Raw genomic sequence first — 24,105 nt, 5'->3', positions numbered from 1 at the left:
GACTAGCTTATAGGAAACGGAGCTGGTGTATTCGTCACTGTAGATGAGAAACTGAAATCTACCAAGATAGAAATTGAAGCTGCATGTGAGATTGTTTGGGCAAGTCTCAAAATGAGTGATGGGCATAAAATGGTAATTAGATCCTTCTATCATCCACCAGACTTACCTCCTAACATAAGCAAAAACTTTAGAGAAAACCCAAGTTCGCTTGTACGTATGTTCCCCTATCATACTGTAATCATTGATGGATACTTTAATCATCTAACAATCAATTGGGGTAATTACAGTTTTGTATGCAGTGGGTGTGACAAGATACCCTGTGGAACATTACAAAATGCCTTATCTTAAAACTTCCTAGAACAGATAGCTTGGAACCCTACTCATGACAGAAATGTACAGGATATAAAGACGTCCATATCCAACCTCATATCAGTAACCATGGGGCAGTTGCAGGAACATCGATTACCAATGTGCAAAAGGCAACTAAGATGAGTTGAGATGGAATAATCAAGTCAGGTCTCAGCCCAAGAGACTGTGGCCGTGTGTGTGTGTGTGTGTGTGTGTGTGTGTGTGTGTGTGTGTGAGAGAGCTGAAAATATTTCTAGTGCTCCTTGAGAACGTGCATGTCTGTGACTTAATCCCTTCATCCCTTCATTATGTGGTAAAACAAGCAGAAAGGTTTGTATGTTCAGTAAAGGATGCAGTAGTGTCATATCTCAAAGAGAAACTTGAAACTTTTAGCTCTGGACATGTGTATGCAGAGGAACTACGGCTCAAATGTAAACAAGTAGTTGCCCACGCACTGGATATACACTAAGGTGAGAAAAGTCATGGGATGCCACCTAATACAATGTTGAATCTCCTTTTGCCCAGCAGAGTGCAGCAACCCAACATGTCCCAGATCTCACAAGTTGTTGGAACTCCTCTGGAGAAACAGTGAGCAATGCTTCCGCTACATCCATCCCTTATTGCGAAAATGTCGCTGTGTAGGATTTTGTGCATGAAATGATCTCTCGATTATGTTCCATAAATGGCTGATGGAGATTCACATCAGGTGATTTGGGTTGCCAAATCATTTGCTCATACTGTCCAGAATGTTCTTTAAACCAATCACAAACAATTGTGGACTGGTGACATGGCACATTGTGATCCATGAAAAGTATGTCATTGTTTGGGAACAAGACATCCATGAATGGCTGCAAATGATCTACAAGTACCTGAACATAACCGTTTCCAGTCAGTGATAGGTTCAGTTGGACCCACATCATTACGGAGCCAACACCAGCTTGCACAGTGCCTTATTGACCACTTGGCTCCACAGCTTCATGGTGTGTGAGCCACAGTCAAACCTTACCATCAGCACTTAGCAAGAGAAATTGGTGTTTCCATCCATTAAGGGTCTGACTAAAATTGGTTTTTCCATCCGTTTAGGATCCAACTGAAATGGTCCCAAGCCAAAGAAGTAGCACTGCAAGCGATGCCATGCTGTTAGCAGAAGCACTTGCATCGGTCGTCTGCTGCCACAGCACATCTACACCAAATGTCACAGCACTGTTCTAACAGATGCATTTGTTGTACACTGCAAATTGATTTTTGCAGTTATTTCATGCAGTGTTGCTTGTCTGTTAGCACTGACAACTCTACTAAAACGGTGCTGTTTTCAGTCAGTAAGTGAAGGTTGTCAACGCTGTGTTGCCCATGGTGAGGGGTAATGCCTGAAATTTGGTATTCTCGGCACATCCTTGACACTGTGGTTGTCAGAATGTTTAATTTCTTAATGATTTCTGAAATGGAATGTCACACGCATCTAGCTACAACTACCATTCCATTTTTTAAGTCTGTTAATTCCCGCTGTGCAACCATAATCACGTCAGAAACATTTTCAAACGAATCACCTGAGTACAAATGGCAGCTTTGCCAACGTGCTGCCCTTTTATGTCTGTGTACTCGATGCTACGAGCACCTGTATATGTCTATATCGCTATACCATTACTTCTGTCACCTCACTGTATATGTGCCCAGTAGAACAGTTTATGACAGGGGAGACGCTCTAGAGTATATAGTCACTGCAAAGAAACTTCTAAAGACACAGAGATTACTGCATAATAGGTGTAAGACAAAACTTAGGGCTATAGATAGAGAGATACTAAATGAAACACATTTCACTGTCAAGAGAGAAATGCATGAAGCCTACAATGCTACTGTAGCAGATTTTTTTCAAATTATCTTTCAAAAACCCAATGAAATTCTAGTAATTGTAACACTGTTAGTGGCACCAGAGTTACTGTCTAATCCCTGAAGGATGAGACAGGATCTGAAATTAAGGGTAGCAAAACAAAAGCAGAAATGCTTAACTCTGTTTTAAGATGGTCTTTTACATACAAACACCCAGAGAACTGCCCTCATTTAATGCTCTTAACACTGAAAAAGATGAGTGATACTGATATCAGAGCCCATGGCATTGAGAAATATCTGAAACTGTTGAAACTGAACAGAGCTCCAGGGCCCAGTGGAATCCCTATCAGATTCCATACTGAATTTTTGGGCGATTTAGCCCCTCTTTCAACTATAATCTATCACTGATCCCTCCACTACCAGTCACAATAATGTAGAGGAAATTTTTCTACATCCTATACAGGAACAGTCACAGAGTTCACCAGCATTCACTATCGATAAAATTCCCTCAAATAAAACACTGGAAAAATCTATGAAAAGATCCTGGAGAAGAGAATAAGAAGCAGTATTGAAAGTAGACTGCGAGAGGAGCAGTATGGTTTCAGACCGGGAAGATCAACAACGGACCTCATATTTGCGGTAAGGCAACTGCAGGAAAGGCACTATGAGTACGGGAAGGACTTAATCATGGCCTTTTTAGATATTGAGAAGGCGTATGACAGTATCTGTAGGGACAAGCTCTGGGATGTGCTGAACGCAAAAGGGATAGATGAAGAGATAACACGAAAAGTCAGAAAAATGTATGAGGGAAGTGAGAGTTGTGTGAAAGTGGGGAGGGAACGTACTGCATGGTTCAAGCTGGAAAATGGGCTGCGACAGGGAAGTGCACTTTCGCCTTTATTGTTTATTATTGTTATGGATGAAATCCTACAGCAAGTATCAGATGCAATTGGAGATCATAAAATGAAAGCAGTGCTTTTTGCCGATGACCTGATGTTATGGGGAAATTGCGAGGAGGAGGTGCAAGAGCAGTTAGATGTATGGGAGGCAACGGCAGCACAATATGGAATGCATTTCTCTGCAAAGAAAAGTGAAATAATTGCCACAACAAGGAAGAAGAATAGGCCAAATGTGGATATAACTTGTGGACGGGAAAAACTACAAGTGGTAGAGAACTTCAAGTACCTGGGAAGCATGATTGAAAGTAAGGGGGGAAACGCAATGGAAATAAATGAAAGGTGCAGAAAAGCAGGGCAGTTCTACAAATGCATTAGGGGGCTTATTTGGAGCAAGGAGGTGCCACAGAAATCCAAGGGAATTATATACCGAACCTACTTTGTCCCCATATTGGCATACGGAAGTGAGACTTGGGTAATGCACAAAAGCGACAAAAGTAGAATACAGGCTAGTGAAATGAAGTTCCAGAGGAGCGGGTTGAGTGTAACAAGACGAGACAGATTGCGAAATGTGTATGTGAGGGAAAGACTAAAGGAGGAACCAGTACAGGACAGGATAGAAAAATCAAGACTGCAGTGGTATGGACACATGAAGAGAATGGATGAGGGAAGAATTCCAAAGAGGATGTTTGATCTGCAACTGGAGGGGAAGAGGCCCAGAGGAAGACCAAGAGATAGATGGGTGAAGGGAGTGAAGGAATGTGTGAAGAGAAGAGGAGAGAACTGGACGAAGGTGGAAGAGGGGGAATGGTGGAAAGACAGAACACGATGGAGAGGCTTGTGCTCCCGACAGACCCAGCCAGTGACTGGAAACTGTCCAAGATGATGATGATGATGATGATGATGATGATGAAAACACTGTGCCCAGTAGTTGGAAGGAAGCGCAGGTCGCACAAGCCTACAAGAAGGGTAGCAGAAGTGATCCACAAAACAACTGTCCAATATCCTTGACAATGATCTGTTGTAGAATCTAAAAACATATTCTTACCTCAAGAATGATGAAACACCTTGAACACAATGACCTCTTCCATGCCAATCAGCATGAAGTCCAGGAAAATTAATCTTGTGAGACTCACTTTGCACTTTTCTCATACGATACACTGAAAGCCTAGGATCGTGGCAGTCAGGTACATGCAGTACTTCTCAAGTTCTGAAAAGCATTTGACTCAGTACCGCTTCTACATTTACCATCAAAAGTCTAGTCATATGGGGTATCAAGTGAAATTTATGACTAGGTTCAAAAAAATGGTTCAAATGGCTCTGAGCACTATGGGACTTAACATCTGAGGTCATCAGTCCCCTTGAACTTACAACTACTTAAACCTAACCAACCTAAGGACATCACACACATCCATGCCTGAGGCAGGATTCGAACCTGTGACTGTAGCGATTGATAATTTTCTGGTAGGGAGGATGCAGCAAGTTATCTTAAACAGACGCAAAATCCCCACGATTGGCAATCTTTTAAAGTAGCTCAAAATTTACCACAGACTTCAATGCAAGATGCTTATAACAGTTCCCACAACAAAACTTTGTCTCGAAACCTGGCAGAAAATCCAAAGAGATACTAGTTGTATGTGAAGTATGTTAGTGGCAAGAAACAATCAATGCCCTCTCTGTGCGATAGCAATAGAGATACTATCGAAGACAGTGCTGCCAAAGCAGAGTTACTAAACACAGCCTTCCGAAATGCCTTCACAAAAGAAGGCGAAGTAAATATTCCAGAATTTGAATCAAGAACAGCTGCAATAATGAGTAACGTAGAAGTAAATATCCTCAGAGTAGTGAAGCAACTTAAATCACTTAATAAAAGCAAGTCTTCTGGTCCAGACTGTATACCAATTAGGTTCCTTTCAGAGTATGCTGATGCATTAACTCCATACTTGACAATCATAACAACAGTTCGCTCGATGAGAGATCTGTACCCAAAGACTGGAAAGTTGTACAGGTCACACCAATACTCAAGAAATGTAGTACGAGTAATCCACTCAATTACAGGCCCATATCATTAACGTCGATATGCAGCAGGATTCTGGAACATATATTGTGTTTGAACATTATGAATTATGTCAGACAAAATGGTCTATTGAGACACAGCCCACATGGGTTTAGAAAACATCGTTTTTGTGAAACACAACTAGCTCTTTATTTGCGTGAAGTGGTGAGTGCTATTGAGAAGGGATTTCAGATCGATTCCCTATTTCTAGATTTCCAGAAGACTTTTGACACTGTACCACACAAGTGGCTTATAGTGAAATTGCGTGCTTATGGAATATCGTCTCTGTTATGTGACTGAATTTGTGACTACCTGACAGAGAGGTCACAGTTCATAGTAATTGACGTAAAGTCACCGAGTAAAACAGAAATGATTTCTGGTGTTCCCCAAGGTAGTGTTATAGGCCCTTTACTGTTCCTTATCTATATAGAAGATTTGGGAGACAATCTGAGCATCCGCCTTATGTTGTTTGCAGATGATGCAGTTGTTTATCGGCTAGTAATGTCATCAGAAGATCAAAACCAACTGCAAAATGATTTAGAAAAGATATATGAATGGTGCGAAAATTGGCAGTTGACCCTAAATAAACGAAAAGTGTGAGGACATCTGCATGAGTGCAAAACAGATCCATTAAACTTGTTTCATGATAAATCAGTCAAATCTAAAGGCCGTAAATTCAACTAAATACCTAGGAATTACAATTACGAACAACTTGAATTGGAAGGAACACATAGAAAATGTTGTGGGGAAGGACACTTAGAAAATGTAACAGATCTACTAAGGAGACTGCCAACACTATGCTTGTCTGCTATCTTTTAGAATACTGCTGCGTGGTGGGGGATCCTTACCAGATAGGGCTGACAGAGTACATCGATAAAGTTCAAAGAAGGGCAGCACGTTTTGCATTATCCCAAAATATGTCACTGAAATGATACAGGATTTGGGTTCAAAATGGTTCAAATAGCTCTGAGCACTATGGGACTTAACTGCTGAGGTCATCAGTCCCCTAGAACTTAGAACTACTTACACCTAACTAACCTAAGGACATCACACACATCCATGCCCGAGGCAGGATTTGAACCTGCGACCATAGCGGTTGCGCAGTTCCAGGCTGTAGCACCTAGAACCGCTTGGCCACTCTGGCCGGCCCAGGATTTGGGCTGGACATCATTAAAAGAAAGGCTTTTCTTGTTGCGACAGAATCTTCCCACGAAATTCCAATCACCAACTTTCTCCTCCAAATATTTTGTTGAAACCAACCTGCATAGGGAGAAACAATCACCATGATACAATAAGGGAAATCAGAGCTCGTACGGGAAGATATTGGTGTTCATTCTTTCCGTGTGCTATACGAGATTGGAATAACAGAGAATTGTGAAGGTGGTTCGATGAACCCTCTGCCAGGCATTTAAATGTGATTTGCAGAGTATCCATGTAGATGTAGATCATGGATGAAGAGTCAAAGATAGATGTAAAATTATTTTTGGATGTGTTCCAGGGAACTGTGTTGGGACCATTGCTGTTCCTGTTCTATATTAATGACCTTGCAGACAATATTAATAGTAACTTCCGACTTTTTGCAATTGATGTAGTTATCTATAATGAAGCACTGTCTGAAAGAAGAATAAATATTCAGTCAGATCTAGATAAGATTTCAAAGTGTTCAGAAATGTGAAATTATGCACTTCACAAATGGTTCAAATGGCTCTGAGCACTATGGGTCATCAGTCCCCTAGAACTTAGAACTAATTAAACCTAACTAACCTAAGGACATCACACACATCCATGCCCAAGGCAGGATTCGAACCTGCGACCGTAGCGGTTGTGCGGTTCCAGACTGAAGCGCCTAGAACCGCTCGGCCATGCACTTCACAAAAAATGCCACAGTATCCTATGAATGCAGTAGAGTGAATCATAATTGGAATTGGTCAACTCATTCAAATATACAAATGTAACAGTGAAGTGGAATGGTCAAATAGGCTCAGTAGCTGGTAAAGCAGGGGGCGGACTTCAGTTTTTGGTAGAATACTAGGGAAATACAATCAGTCTACAAAGCAGATTGCTTACACGTCACCTGTGAGACACATCCTAGAAGACTGCTCAGCTATGTAGGATCTGTACTGAATAAGACTAATAGGGAATACTGAACATAGACAGAGAAGGGCAGCACAGATGTTCACAGGTTTGTTTGACCTATGGGAGAATGTCACAGAGATGCTGAAGAAACAAAAATGGCAGAGTCTCGAAGATAAATGTATACTATCTCACAAAGGTCTACCTACAAAGTTTCAAGAACCGGTTTTAAATGATAACTCTCGGTATAAAGCACAACCCTCTATGTATCACTTCCAAAGGGATTGTTAGGACAAGATTAGATTAATTACAGCATGTACAGGGACATTTAAACAGTCATTCTTCTCACACTCACTATATGAATGGAATGGAATGGGAAAAATCCCTAATGACTGATACAGTGGTTTACAGAGTGTGGAGGTGGACATAGATGTAGGTTGCGAACGGTTATGAAAGAAGGGCAAATCACTCAGACTTCTGGATGAGAGTGGCCTTCCTTTAGAGAGGATGAGGGTAGACAAAAATACAGGAGGAACAGGAGGAGGTGTCAGAGAGAGAGAGAGAGAGAGAGAGAGAGAGAGAGAGAGAGAGAGAGAGAGTAGGAGAAGAGAGCTAGCAATAGTAAGCACTGTGCCAGCTTCAGTCCAAAGAATGAGAAATAAAGATAGAGAAATAGATTGGGGGAAGAGAAATGAATAGTGAAACTAAGAACTAGGACAGCAGAACAAAACAGAGAAGGAGCCTTTCCTCCTGCTTCTTACCTTGCCCTCCCCCCCAACCCAAAGACACAACCCCTCACCCCAGCTGCCTGCCAAATTGCAGTTCTTGCATTGTGTGTCCAGCCGGCACAATGTAGGTGCAGAATGGTGTGTGTGTGTGTGTGTGTGTGTGTGTGTGTGTGTGTGTGTGTGTGTGTGTGTCCTCTAGCTTGTTATAGGATTTCTTTCTGAAGTTTGGAAAGCTTTCATTCTCTTTTTGTGCAGCTGTCAATGACTCAATGCTCCTTTACTCCTATCATTACACAGAAAAGTGTTAAGCTGTGAAAAGTTGGACAACACTGCCTAATACAAGCAGAGACCCACTTGACTAGTAAAGGCTCAGCATTTCACAAATGTTTAATGTACCCTGGAGCCTCATAAAACAGATATCCCTCCACTTAATTACAGACATTCTTCAAAGCCAGATACATTTTCCCTACAATACTATCCACGTTCACGACTGAAACTCCACTTCTGCCAGTATACACAATGCAAATTACAAATGTTTCTTTTAAATTGTGCAATTAATCATCTTGAACAAATAAAAACATGGACATAAAAAAGTTTTATAACTACTTGAAGGATAAAATATGTACCTGCTTACATGAGCACTGTTCGGAGTATAATTTTCATTACATCCAGTACCACTTTCGCTATGGGCACAGGTATTATATGCAAATGATTCAAAAACAGAGCTATGGGTAAGCGGCTCATTTGAACAGGTTTTAGTGCAGTAGTCCACAGCTTCAGAATGGTGAGAAATATGTAAAGGCAAACTATGATTGAGCCACTGAGATTTCACAACAACACATATTGGTTTTTCACTGTTGCAGGAAGTTGTATGGTGCTTCACTTTTAACCAATAATCACATTCAACCACTGATCTCTTCAGATTCTGCCTGGACTCTGTAAAAAGTTATGAAATAGGAATTTCAGGACATGCACCAAAATAGGTAAATTCATATGTAACTGACATTTATGGACTTTCTTGCACATAGCTATTGTTCTTTGACAATAGCAAAAAATAAACAAGTTTAAAATAATGTAGTTTAAAATAATGTCCCAGAATTTTCAGTACATCTATATAAATAAAAATGTAAATGTTCGTTTGCTGAAATCATATATCCCAAAAAAGTTTTTCACCAATTGCTTTGAAATTTTGACACAACATTGCATTATAATATGCACTTTTTATATACCTACAGGAGCACCATACATATACTCCATTAGCAAAAGTCTCATGTTCCTTTGTCCAAAATCTTAAATTTCCAAAAGTTCATCAATTCCTTTGAAATTCTGACAAAATGTTGCATTCAAATATGCTGATGTTTTTATGTACCTGCTGAAGCGTCATATGGTGTGTGTGTGTGTGTGTGTGTGTGTGTGTGTGTGTGAGTGTCCGCGCGCACACGCTTGTGCATGTATGTGGGTTCCACGTCTTCTCCTAAACCACTGGACCAATTTCAACCAAACTTGGTACACAAATCCCTTATTGTCAGGCAACAACAATTATTATGGGGTAAGAACCATTTACCTATTATAGTTCAGGAGATATGATGTCATAAACAATGAGGCATGACACTTGCTTTCAACTGTGAAGTGCAGATAGCTCCAATGAAAACAGTAGCCATCTATGGAGCTAAGAAGAGGCATTGCCATAGAGGCACTTACAAAACCGTGTTGTAGACATGCAAAGCAGCTGTACCAAATGAACACAAACTTCCCATGATACCATACTTATACATTTGTACATTACATATGTTTCTTTCTACCACTGTTCCATAATTTCAAAGGTATTTTCACAAATATATGTAAATGAAATTTCTTCAATATTGCAGTACAAACTCAGTTTTTTGTTTTATATACCACATGGAACTTCTGTAGGTGTATAAAACTGCGTGTGTAGTCGAATGCAACATTGTGGCCAAATTTCAAAGGAACAGGTGAAGAACATTCAGAGATTTCAGGTTCTGAACACATGAGCAGTTAGACCTATATAAATAACAATAAAAATGACAATTTGTTCAAAATTGTAAATCTCTGAAAGTTCTCAAGTTTTCAAATTTTGATACAATGTTGCATTCAAATATGAGTGTTTTTATATACCTATTTTTAAAAATATATCTAATATGAACATAAATGTGAAAAGGGAAACATCATTACAAAAAACCTTGAAAAGTTCTTGACCAATTTGCTTCACATTTTTACACAATACTCTAGTGAATATTCAGACAGCCATTGGCTGTGTATTTTTTACTTCAAATTTTTACAATTTATGTAGTAAGTGTTGGACACGCACACACAGATATATACTGTTATCAAACAGTAAAGTTGTATTTATGATTTCTTGGCTTTGATTACAATACTAGTGCAGAATGTGAATTTGCAATAACAGTAACCAGGATACAGATTAGCTGGCTGTTTTTCAAGACTTTCCTTGCTGGCTGGGGGAGTGGCTATGTACATAAAAAACAGTATTCCATTTGAGTCCATAGACATACCACGGCACTGCACTGAACAGATGTTTGAATGTTGTGCAGGGGCAGTTGAATGAATTACAATGTCATCGGCGAACCTCAAAGTTTTTACTTCTTCTCCATGGATTTTGATACCCACTCTGAATTTTTCTTTTGTTTCCTTTACTGCTTGCTCAATATACAGATTGAATAAAATCGGGGATAGGCTACAACCCTGTCTCACTTCCTTCCCAACCACTGCTTCCCTTTCATGCCTCTCGACTCTTATAACTGCCATCTGGTTTCTGTACAAATTGTAAATAGCCTTTCGCTCCCTGTATTTCACCCCTGCCACCTCCAGAATTTGAAAGAGAGTATTCCAGTCAACATTTATGTTAAGCAGTACTAAATGGTTAACTGTCAAGGAAATAACAGTTCCCTACTACTGGTCTCCAACTAGTTACATCTGACATTATGGTAGGCGGCCAACCAGAGGAAACAGAGGAGTAGGCCTCATCAACAGATACAGTTTAGCAACTAGTGTACCACAGCAGAAGGCAACAAAAAAGCTGAAGAGGCATTTATCTGACCAAATGGCAAAAAAGACTTTCATTCTGTATGTTCCAATATACCTTACACGCCACAAAGAGAAAAACTTGCTCTAAAAACATGCCTATTATATCCTTTGTACATGGGAAATAAATTACATTTAGTTGTCAATATTAATACTTAACTTTTTTTTAAGAAGGACTGAACACACATTTTTTAATGCTTCCTTGATATTAATGACATTATATATCAGTCAGTATCAATAGGCTATTTTCCTATGTTAAAAATTGGTTCCAATTGCTGTTTTATTCTGCTTGATTATAACATTTAAATAGCATTTATGGTTAATGTTCCTGCAAAACATCTGTTATTTTTATGACATTAAAGCTTAAAAATCAATAAATATCAAGATCTGATCACGTGATTGAAAATGCTCTGTTATTGGCTGATGCTCTGGAGATATCACAGGCTAGGAGTAAGATGAAGCTATATATTTGTTATAAGAGCGTTAGGCAAAGTTAGGGTCTTTATGTACTTTTTCTGCAAACAATTTCACTACTTAGTAATGGAAAATGTGATTACAACTTTTAAGTAATATAGACGGGAACTTTGTGAACACTAATAGTGGAAGCCTTGTGAAAGTCGATGCGTTTATACTCCACCAATTTAGAGTGGCAATATGTGCAACAATGGACATTCTGCAACATTATTAAACTTGCTCAGAACTAAGGAATTGTGGAACTTTTGCAAATGGGTCCATATATTATAACTACATTCTACATCTACATCTACATCTACATTGATACTCCGCAAGCCACCCAACGGTGTGTGGCGGAGGGCACTTTACGTGCCACTGTCATTACCTCCCTTTCCTGTTCCAGTCGCGTATGGTTCGCGGGAAGAACGACTGTCTGAAAGCCTCCGTGCGCGCTCTAATCTCTCTAATTTTACATTCGTGATCTCCTTGGGAGGTATAAGTAGGGGGAAGCAATATATTCGATACCTCATCCAGAAACGCACCCTCTCGAAACCTGGCGAGCAAGCTACACCGCGATGCAGAGCGCCTCTCTTGCAGAGTCTGCCACTTGAGTTTATTAAACATCTCCGTAACGCTATCACGGTTACCAAATAACCGTGTGACGAAACGCGCCGCTCTTCTTTGGATCTTCTCTATCTCCTCTGTCAGACTGATCTGGTACGGATCCCACACTGATGAGCAATACTCAAGTATAGGTCGAACGAGTGTTTTGTAAGCCACCTCCTTTGTTGATGGACTGCATTTTCTAAGGACTCTCCCAATGAATCTCAACCTGGTACCCGCCTTACCAACAATTAATTTTATATGATCATTCCACTTCAAATCGTTCCGCACGCATACTCCCAGATATTTTACAGAAGTAACTGCTACCAGTGTTTGTTCTGCTATCGTATAATCATACAATAAGGGATCCTTCTGTCTATGTATTCGCAATACATTACATTTGTCTATGTTAAGGGTCAGTTGCCACTCCCTGCACCAAGTGCCTATCCGCTGCAGATCTTCCTGCATTTCGCTACAATTTTCTAATGCTGCAACTTCTCTGTATACTACAGCATCATCCGCGAAAAGCCGCATGGAACTTCTGACACTATCTACTAGGTCATTTATATATATTGTGAAAAGCAATGGTCCCATAACACTCCCCTGTGGCACGCCAGAGGTCACTTTAACGTCTGTAGACGTCTCTCCATTGATAACAACATGCTGTGTTCTGTTTGCTAAAAACTCTTCAATCCAGCCACACAGCTGGTCTGATATTCCGTAGGCTCTTACTTTGTTTATCAGGCGACAGTGCGGAACTATATCGAACGCCTTCCGGAAGTCAAGAAAAATAGCATCTACCTGGGAGCCTGTATCTAATATTTTCTGGGTCTCATGAACAAATAAAGCGAGTTGGGTCTCACACGATCGCTGTTTCCGGAATCCATGTTGATTCCTACATAGTAGATTCTGGGTTTCCAGAAATGACATGATACGCAAGCAAAAAACATGTTCTAAAATTCTACAAGAGATCAACGTCAGAGATATAGGTCTATAGTTTTGCGCATCTGCTCGACGACCCTTCTTGAAGACTGGGACTACCTGTGCTCTTTTCCAATCATTTGGAACCCTCCGTTCCTCTAGAGACTTGCGGTACACAGCTGTTAGAAGGAGGGCAAGTTCTTTTGCGTACTCTGTGTAGAATCGAATTGGTATCCCATCAGGTCCAGTGGACTTTCCTCTATTGAGTGATTCCAGTTGCTTTTCTATTCCTTGGACACTTATTTCGATGTCAGCCATTTTTTCGTTTGTGCGAGGATTTAGAGAAGGAACTGCAGTGCGGTCTTCCTCTGTGAAACAGCTTTGGAAAAAGGTGTTTAGTATTTCAGCTTTACGCGTGTCATCCTCTGTTTCAATGCCATCATCATCCCGTAGTGTCTGGATATGCTGTTTCGAGCCACTTACTGATTTAACGTAAGACCAGAACTTCCTAGGATTTTCTGTCAAGTCGGTACATAGAATTTTACTTTCGAATTCAATGAACGCTTCACGCATAGCCCTCCTTACGCTAACTTTGACATCGTTTAGCTTCTGTTTGTCTGAGAGGTTTTGGCTGCGTTTAAACTTGGAGTGAAGCTCTCTTTGTTTTCGCAGTAGTTTCCTAACTTTGTTGTTGAACCACGGTGGGTTTTTCCCGTCCCTCACAGTTTTACTCGGCACGTACCTGTCTAAAACGCATTTTACCATTGCCTTGAACTTTTTCCATAAACACTCAACATTGTCAGTGTCGGAAGAGAAATTTTCGTTTTGATCTGTTAGGTAGTCTGAAATCTGCCTTCTATTACTCTTGCTAAACAGATAAACCTTCCTTTTTTTATATTCCTACTAACTTCCATATTCAGGGATGCTGCAACGGCCTTATGATCACTGATTCCCTGTTCTGTACATACAGAGTCGAAAAGTTCGGGTCTGTTTGTTATCAGTAGGTCCAAGATGTTATCTCCACGAGTCGGTTCTCTGTTTAATTGCTCGAGGTAATTTTCGGATAGTGCACTCAGTATAATGTCACTCGATGCTCTGTCCCTACCACCCGTCCTAAACATCTGAGTGTCCCAGTCTATATCTGGTAAATTGAAATCTCCACCTAAGACTATAACATGCTGAGAAAATTTATGTGAAATGTATTCCAAATTTTCTCTCAGTTGTTCTGCCACTAATGCTGCTGAGTCGGGAGGTCGGTAAAAGGAGCCAATTATTAACCAGAAAAACTGAAGATAACGAAGGTAGTGCCAGTGCACAAGAAAGGGTGTAAGGATGATCCCAACAACTACAGACCAGTTTCACTGATATCAGGTTTCTCAAAAATCCTAGAAATGCTTATGTATACCAGATTAGTTAACTATTTGGACAAACATAACATTCTCATGACCTCACAACATGGTTTCAGAAAGGGTAAATCTACAGAATCAGCAATTGTCAGTCTAACAGAATACATTTTACAGTCCTTAGATGAGAAAAAGGTTGTCTCTGCAATGTTTCTGGATCTTTCAAAGGCATTTGACACCATTGACCATGAAATGCTGATACAAAAATTAAGCAACTATGGCATTCGGGGGCAACCAGGTGAATGGATAAAATCATACTTGTGCAACCGCAAGCAGTATGTATCATTAGGAAACTCGTACCAATCAGAAACCAAATCCATCAAATATGGAGTGCCGCAGGGTTCGGTAATGGGGCCATTGTTATTTAATGTATTTGTTAATGATATAGGTGTTGAGGAGGAAGAAAAGAAAATATTGTATGCTGATGACATGACAATACTAAATAGTGACCAAAATATGGAACAGCTTGAGAGAAGAGCATACATATCTGCAAATGTCACAGCTCAATGGCTGTTGGAAAATGAACTGGTTATAAATCTAAAAAAGACTATGTATGCAGTGTTTAAAAACAAGGAAAAGGCTGTAGACATGGATTTAGAGGTTGACGGAACAAGGCTGGAAGAAGTAGAATCTGCTAGATTCTTAGGTATTCTTGTGGATAATGAACTGAAATGGAAAAAACATATTAATAATGTCTGTAAGAAACTGAGCTCTGTCATATTCTTAATGATGCAGCTATCACAGTATTCAGACAAGAACCTTCCGTGTACAGTGTATCATGGACTTTTCGAACCATACTTACAGTATGGAGTGACGGTGTGGGGAAACTCAAACAAGCAAGAGACAAAACGAGTGTTCACATTACAAAAAAAAGCAATTAGGACCATTTTAAGAAGAAAGACCTCTGAAACATGCAGAAACTGTTTCAAGAAGTTAGGTATCTTAACTTTTTCATCATTATATATATACAAAACAATAATGTACATCACAAAAGGTAGTGAGGACTGGATTACAAATGCTAGTGTACACACCCACAATACAAGAAAGAAGAATGAAGTACGTAGCATACCCCACCGACTGGCAATGCTAGAAAAAGGACCCCAGTACTCTGGTATCAGACTACTAAGAAGTCTGCCCAAAACCCTGCAAGATAGTGTACTTCACAATGAATTTACAAAGAAACTTAAAGACTATCTCATTGAAAAAGAGTTTTACAGTGTTGCAGAATACTTATGCCATTAAATTTGTATATATTGTTACTCATTATCAGTGATGTAAAAATGTAAGCTAAAGGTGTAGAAAAATAATTGATAAAGAATTTTAATACTTTGACATGTCCTATATTACACGTACATTTACTGTACACGATGTAATCTTACAGGATCAAATAAAATTCAATTCAATTCAATTCAATTCAATTCAATTCAAAGTTCGGTTGTTTAGTGTAACCTCCACCCATAATAATTCACAGGAACTATCCACTTCTACTTCACTACAGGATAAACTACTACTAACAGCGACGAACACTCCACAATCGGTTGCATGCACTCTATCCTTTCTAAACACCGTCTGTACCTTTGTAAAAATTTCGGCAGAATTTATCTCTGGCTTAAGCCAGCTTTCTGTACCTATAACGATTTCAGCTTCGGTGCTTTCTATCAGGGCTTGAAGTTCCGGTACTTTACCAACACAGCTTCGACAGTTGACAATTACAATACCGATTGCTGCTTGGTCCCCGCATGTCCTGACTTTGCCCCGCACCCGTTGAGGCTGTTGCCCTTTCTGTACTTGCCCAAGGCCACCTAACCTAAAAAACCGCCCAGCCCACGCCACACAACCCCTGCTACCCGTGTAGCCGCTTGTTGCGTGTAGTGGACTCCTGACCTATCCAGCGGAACCCGAAACCCCACCACCCTATGGCGCAAGTCGAGGAATCTGCAGCCCACACGGTCGCAGAACCGTCTCAGCCTCTGATTCAGACCCTCCACTCGGCTCTGTACCAAAGGTCCGCAGTCAGTCCTGTCGACGATGCTGCAGATGGTGAGCTCTGCTTTCATCCCGCTAGCAAGACTGGCAGTCTTCACCAAATCAGATAGCCGCTGGAAGCCAGAGAGGATTTCCTCCGATCCATAGCGACACACATCATTGGTGCCGACATGAGCGACCACCCGCAGATGAGTGCACCCTGTACCCTTCATGGCATCCGGAAGGACCCTTTCCACATCTGGAATGACTCCCCCCGGTATGCACACGGAGTGCACATTGGTTTTCTTCCCCTCTCTTGCTGCCGTTTCCCTAAGGGGCCCCATTACGCGCCTGACGTTGGAGCTCCCAACTACCAGTAAGCCCACCCTCTGCAACTGCCTGGATCTTGCAGACTGAGGGGCAACCTCTGGAACAGGACAAGCAGCCATGTCAGGCCGAAGATCAGTATCAGCCTGAGACAGAGCCTGAAACCGGTTCGTCAGACAAACTGGAGGGGCTTTCTGTTCAGCCCTCCGGAATGTCTTTCGCCCCCTGCCACACCTTGAAACGACCTCCCACTCTACCACAGCTGAGGGATCAGCCTCAATGCGGGCAGTATCCCGGGCAACCACAGTCTTAGTCCGATCAGGGGATGCGTGGGACGAGCTGGCCGTCCCCAACAAACCCCCATCCGGACCCCCACAGTGATGCCCATTGGCAACAGCCTCAAGCTGTGTGACCGAAGCCAACACTGCCTGAAGCTGGGAGCGAAGGGATGCCAACTCAGCCTGCATCCGAACACAGCAGTTGCAGTCCCTATCCATGCTAAAACTGTTTTGCAAAAAAACGTCTGAACTAATCTACAGAGAGCGCAAACAAATCGACAAAATTTAAACGGTTATTAAAATACAAGATTGCCTAGTAAATGCAGTAATGCTGCTACTTGCGCACTGCTGACACTGCTCGGCGGCGGAAGGAGACTAAGCGAAATTACACTATTCAGGTACTAAAACGCGATGCTACACTCTCAAATACTATAAAACGCCCGAAATTTATGAATTAAACAATGCAAGTACCAAAAACATGCAAAGAAATTAAGAATTAAACTATGTAACAAACGAGTGAGCTAGGAGTATACGACTTGCTGCTCAGCTGCTTATCCAACGGCGGCAGGGAGCACACTGACTGACCAACCGACACTGGCCGTTCAAAACAAAAACAGTAGACAAACGACTACGCGAATTTACACTATTCAGGTACTAAAACGCGATGCTACAACTCTCAAATACTATAATACGCCCGAAATTTATGAATTAAACAATGCAAGTACCAAAAACACGCAAAGAAATTAAGAATTAAACTATGTAACAAACGAGTGAGCTAGGAGTATACGACTTGCTGCTCAGCTGCTTATCCAACGGCGGCAGGGAGCACACATTGTCGACTATCAGTCAAGAGCTACAACCCAAAGCACAATAAAATTATTCTTAGTAAAACTTAGTGCTGATTTCCTCTGTAGAACACACTCAGCAGAGAATCTATTTCTAATGGACATTTGGCAGCATAATGGATAACATATGCAACTGCAGAGAAAGTGGTCACATGTTCAAATACTGGGAAGGTCATATATTTTTAAAAGTTTTACACGAAATATGAAAATTGAGTTAGCAATAACTGTTTGTAGCAGTTGTTTTAATTGTGGCATGCATTATACATTGCTTCACATGAATCTTAGTCTGAGAAATGGACAACGCAGGAAAAACGCATTTACTTTGTGAACAAACAGTTCACTTTTTGGAAAGCTTTTCTAGTACTGAAGATATCACCATACGCACAAAGCACAATGAAGTGTAGGGCGATGAGATTATATAGAGAGAGATAAAGTGTGTACACCCTGCAAGTGACACAAAAGTAAGGGCTGTGATGTTTGTGAGAGTAAACCAATGTTGGTGTCTGAAGCAGACTTAATTCATCTTTATGTATGATGATGAAACTGCACGAGTTTAAGCAATAAGGATCCTAGTTGGACAGTAGAAAGATAAAAAAAATTGTTTTTCATAAAATTTTTTCATAAAATAAAAAGACTGTAGTCACATTAATTTGAAAATATCTTTTTGAACATAAAGTGTGTGAATGTGAACAGCAAATGCAAATTGAAGCGCATGTAAACAGCAAGGAAAACATAATAATATTCTGATTGGTGTGGTGAAGTTTTGTGATTGCAATTTGGTTATTAAATGAGAGACCTGTCAAGTCATTTTACAAATAAGTTAAAATGTTATTTCAGATTAGATTCAAACCAGTGATCTATGAACATCACCTTGTAAAAATCGATGGGGTACCACTGTAACAAGTGAGCTACTGAACAACTGAGGTGTAGTTAGGTAAAATTACGTTCCTTCTTTGTAATAGTGGGAAATCATCTCTTGAAGGTAAGTTAATGTTAACCTCACAATGCAACACATTTTTAATTAGATTAGTGAACTCTTTCGTCGACATGATGGCAATTTGCTGGTACAGTACAACCACATTTTATGCACTTTCTCATTCTCTGGAACATTCAAAAACAACTTTTCAGGAGTTTTTTTATAGATGTATTTGTACCGTATATTGCTATACACCATTTGTAACCCATTTTCCAAAACGTAAATTCCTAAACAAGACATCACTGTGAATTAGCATTATGACAGTAGGAGCAGCGAGCTAGCCAGAGACGTCACAAGCATCACGATTCGAATGAAGCATTATAGAGTGCTTTCAAATTATTTGAATTTCATTTCTGTTTTTATAGAAGAATATTGAAATTCAAAAGGAAAAACAGCATGTCAGGAGCATAAAATGACATAATTAATCACTTGAGACTATTTCTAGAAAACAGTAAAATAATCTTATTTTCTTCCTGGTGAGAAAAATGTATACTTCCCACTCTTAATTTGCTTCCTTTGCTGCCTATCATTTGTGTATTTTTTACCTGGTTGCCACTTCAACTAACCATATTTATGACAGTTTAAATTAAATTGTGATCAACAGTCTTTTCCACAGCCTTCTAGCAATTTCATCCTCGTAAATAACAAATCTACTTATACTGCACTAAACACCATATCAATCTTGTACAGAATACAAAGTTATATGTTTGGGAATTCTATATTATAAAGGGTGATCAAAAGGTTTCCGTTCAAAGGCCACATTGACCCCTTACCTACCCACATTTAGAGTTTTGCTGGGTTGCTTATATGCTGTAGCAACACCCACAAATAAGTTTTGTTTTTAACTTTCCTAATCTCTCTGAAATGACATGAAAATTAATGTATGTAAACAATGAAAAATCCAAGATGGAATAATGACAATATTATACAAAAGACAGATTGCTACTCATTTTATAGTGGAGATGTTGAGTTGTAGAAAGGCATATCAAAAAGACAGTCTGGCCTTGGCAGCCACAGACAGTGGTAATGCGTGTGTGAGTTATTGCCTAATTCAGAGGAAGGACTTTTGGCTGAAGGCTTACTAGTTTAGCAACCTTTTTGTAATGACTGACTGTGACTCAACATCCCCACTATATGGTGAGTAATAATCTATCCATTTCTTAATGTTGTCAGTATATCTACATGGGTTCATAACTGAAACATTGGAAAAGGAAGTGTTGCTGTCCTGGACACATGCAAGAAAAATGATGGAATATCTGAAGTAGTTTGTATAACTGTATCAAAAATGTTTGACAGGCACTGAAGGCAAAAAGCTTGATCCACATATTTGAAGTTGCCACGGTTTTTGTTCATCTAGAGAATGTTACATAGTTTGTAGAGGAAAAGAATCCACAAAACAATTTTTTTACTGACTTTATTTGCAAACTGTTTCCACAAAGTTTGTTTCCATTCTCAATGCTGCATGATTTGACAGTTTGACACCCTACAAGCACAAGGAAATCACCACTAAAAGTTCTCAGAAACTCCATGACGTCGTTAGCACACAACCACGAAGCGAAAGCCTTCCAGCACGCGATGCCACGTCATATACCAGCTATGCTGTAATTTATGAACAGCATTTTATGTGAACATTACCACCAACCAGCTGTTCACTCAAATATATGGCCATCACCAAAGTGTAGCTAAGAGTGGAGTTAACCACCCAGTGAGAGAGAATGCTGCTGAACACAACATGCTTGGCTGCCATATGGATTCTCTTGTGCCATAACACCAGATCCCCTGAGTTTCTTAGAGGGGAGTTATGGCTGCAATACACCCTTCAACCCTGTAACCCTCCTGGCCTCAATCTCTGGTAGCCCCTGCCATGCACTCTCCCTGCTTGCTGCCAGAACAAGCTCTCCAGGGCCATATTCCTATCCTATGCACCTGCTGCCTCTCCCTTCCAGCAGCCAGACACTGTTTTCCAACCCTCCCTCCTATCCCATGCCTCATTTCTCCCCTCACCCACTCCATTTGTCACAACCCTCAGCATAGTTGAGCTGCAGTACTGGCACAATGTTGTTCTAGGTAACAATACAGCCACACAGGTGTGCGTGTGCGTTGTGTATGTGACTACAGTTCTGAGGGGGGATTCGTCTGAAAGCTAGCAACATTCTCAGTCTTTATTTTCCTGTTAGTGACTCAGCACTTCAACTACCTGAAGATTTGTTACCTTTATGCTTAAAATTCCTGCGACGACTATCCATTACCACAATAACATAAAATATATCCAACAGAACTCAGCCGAAATCAGCATTCGTTATTAAAGTGTTTCACCAATTCAGTTTTTTACTCTAGAGCACAGTGACTTTATAAATTCCACTTCTTTTGCAAAAGCAGTATGTATACAACATTTCCCAATATATCTTCAACAACAATGCAAGCATACAATTTCAAAACAGGCATTGTAGATGTTAAATATAAGCAGGACTTTTTCTAATGCAGTGAAATAATTCTTTCTTTTCAAACATAGGATAAAACAAAACTTGAACTTACCCTGCTGATGTTCAGATAGTATTTCTATCAGCATATTAACTTGTGTATTGTTGTTGCAGTTGTGATACTCCAAGCCAAATTCTCTGAGCTGTTAACAAAACAAATAAATAAACATATAACCAGAAAATATAGATGTCAAATTAAATCTTAAGTGCCACTTAAACTAACACTATATATATATGTATATACATATTCATCACACTTAGCACTTTTTAATGTAACATTACTGAAAGGACACTGACCCGAATGGTCAAGAAATAAAAATTAGTAAAATTTATTCAGTTATATTTCTTCCATTGTTTATCAGAAGAGGCAATCACACTTGCCAACTTCAATAACAGACAAAGCTTGTTTACAAGATTTATAACAAATGCGATGAAAAACAAAAAGCACTTTCTCAAACTGATATTTTGGATTTGAATTAAAAAGATTTTTTCTCCTTCCAACAATTTAGTGATTTTTACTATCTATCAAACACAGTGCTTTTTCATACCATCTGCTACATCAATGACAATAAATGTTCTGACAAGATATAGCTCATATCAACCTACAACTATTAGTCTGAGAACAAATTTTAAATTGCACAGAAAGCTTAATGACACTTCTTCTACGATGTGAAGATCTAGAGGCACTGACTGTTAGAAGAGGAGACAAGGAAAGGGCTGAAGAACTTTAATTGCCTTAACAGAAAAGTTTTATATGAACTAGTACACTGATGAATCAGAAGGTTATGGCCATCACCTACCACGAGACTGAATGCCAGCTGGTAGCATTGCACACACAACACAATAAGAAAAGTACATAAGCAGAACAGAGACGAATGGGAAATAATTCTAACAACAATACAGGCTGCAAATGGAGAAATCCATTGACATAAGAGACTCTGACAAAGATTGTTACAGCTTGGCGCCTGGGAACAAGCATTTCAGAAATGACAAAGCTGGTTGTCTGTTCACATGGTACTCTCATGAGCATCTGTGGAAAGTGGCTGAAGGACAGTGAAATCACGGGTAGCGACAATGTATTGAACATCCAAGTCTCATCACAGAACATGGATGTTGGAGGATTGCCCGTTCTGTAAAGAAGGATAGATGGTGATCTATGGAATATCTCACGACAGAGTACAATTCTGATGGAAGTACAAGTGTTCTGAAGCATGACGTCCAGCACACATTGTTGGACATGGTGCTCCACAGCAGATGACCCGTATGTGTACCCTTCTTGACCCAACAATACCACCAATTACATTTGCAGTGGGCACAGCATCCCTGAGATTGGTCTGTAGATCAATAGAAACATGTAATCTGGTCAAATGAATCACATTTTTTTTCTTAGACAAGGCCGATGGTTGTATCCAAATACACTGCCATCTAGGAAAATGCCTGGTACAAATATGTGTGGCCACACCAACACAGTGCTGTGGGGGCACTATTATGCTACGGGGAACATTTAATCCCATGAGAGCTGTGGTAGTAACAGAAGACAACATGCAAATGTAGACTATGGGAGTATTATTATGGAGCACCACAGCCCTTCACACTTTATGTCTTCCCCAATGGCAAGGACATCTTTCAGCAAGATAACTGTCCACATTGCAAGGCCTGAATCTTGCTACAGTGGTTTTAGCATGACCAGAACTCATGTTGATGTTTTGGTCACCATGACCAGCTTGTAATTTATACGAATTGTGCGGCTGTGTGTACATACAAGGTGCCACATACCTCCAGAAACCTACCACAGGACTTGTCAAATCTATGTCATGCAGAATCATATTCCAAAGGTGGACCAACACACTGTTATGCAAAAGGCCATTATGTTTCAGCTCATCAGAGTATGTACAGAAAGGAATGAAATACACTGCATAATTTTGATCATGTCTGTCTCATGAATCCAATAAAAATTTTAAATATTCACAGGGATGTAAAAATGTGTAAGTAGTATAATGGGGTGTACATCACCAAATCAGTCTGTTAAGGATCTAGTAATTTTTGTGTTGTTGTTGTGGTCTTCAGTCCTGAGACTGGTTTGATGCAGCTCTCCATGCTACTCTATCCTGTGCAAGCTTTTTCATCTCCCAGTACCTACTGCAACCTACATCCTTCAGAATCTGCTTAGTGTATTCATCTCTTGGTCTCCCTCTACGATTTTTACCCTCCACACTGCCCTCCAATACTAAATTGGTGATCCCTTGATGCCTCAGAACATGTCCTACCAACCGATCCCTTCTTCTGGTCAAGTTGTGCCACAAACTTCTCTTCTCCCCAATCCTATTCAATACTTCCTCATTAGTTATGTGATCTACCCATCTAATCTTCAGCATTCTTCTGTAGCACCACATTTCGAAAGCTTCTATTCTCTTCTTGTCCAAACTATATACTCGATGTTAACAAATTTCTCTTCTTCAGAAACGCTTTCCTTGCCATTGCCAACCTACATTTTATATCCTCTCTACTTCGACCATCATCAGTTATTTTGCTCCCCAAATAGCAAAACTCCTTTACTACTTTAAGTGCCTCATTTCCTAATCTGATTCCCTCAGCATCACCCGACTTGATTAGACTACATTCCATTATCCTTGTTTTGCTTTTGTTGATGTTCATCTTATATCCTCCTTTGAAGACACTGTCCATTCCATTCAACTGCTCTTCCAAGTCCTTTGCTGTCTCTGACAGAATTACAATGTCATCGGCGAACCTCAAAGTTTTTATTTCTTCTCCATGAATTTTAATACCTACTCCGAATTTTTCTTTTGTTTCCTTTACTGCTTGCTCAATATACAGATTGAACAACATCGGGGAGAGGCTACAACCC

The 24,105-nt window shown here is 40.1% G+C and overlaps 1 protein-coding gene across 3 annotated transcripts in view; it reads right to left on the bottom strand.

The window, feature by feature from the left end:
* Positions 1–24,105, bottom strand: part of LOC124777950 (thioredoxin domain-containing protein 11) — a 161,608-nt gene that overhangs the window by 18,604 nt on the left and 118,899 nt on the right. For 2 of the 3 annotated variants that reach the window (XM_047253506.1, XM_047253507.1), the window contains exons 6-7: positions 21,295–21,382; positions 8,555–8,864 (exon numbers count right to left, since the gene is read on the bottom strand). In XM_047253506.1, the coding sequence (XP_047109462.1) occupies positions 8,555–8,864; positions 21,295–21,382 (398 nt within the window). The remainder of the gene's footprint in view (positions 1–8,554; positions 8,865–21,294; positions 21,383–24,105) is intronic. The other variant, XM_047253508.1, reaches the window with a different exon arrangement.

This window comes from Schistocerca piceifrons, chromosome 2, assembly GCF_021461385.2.
Source record: "Schistocerca piceifrons isolate TAMUIC-IGC-003096 chromosome 2, iqSchPice1.1, whole genome shotgun sequence".
Lineage (NCBI taxonomy): Eukaryota > Metazoa > Arthropoda > Insecta > Orthoptera > Acrididae > Schistocerca > Schistocerca piceifrons.
Note: the sequence above shows the minus strand (reverse complement) of the source record. Positions and strands in the feature narration are given on the sequence as shown.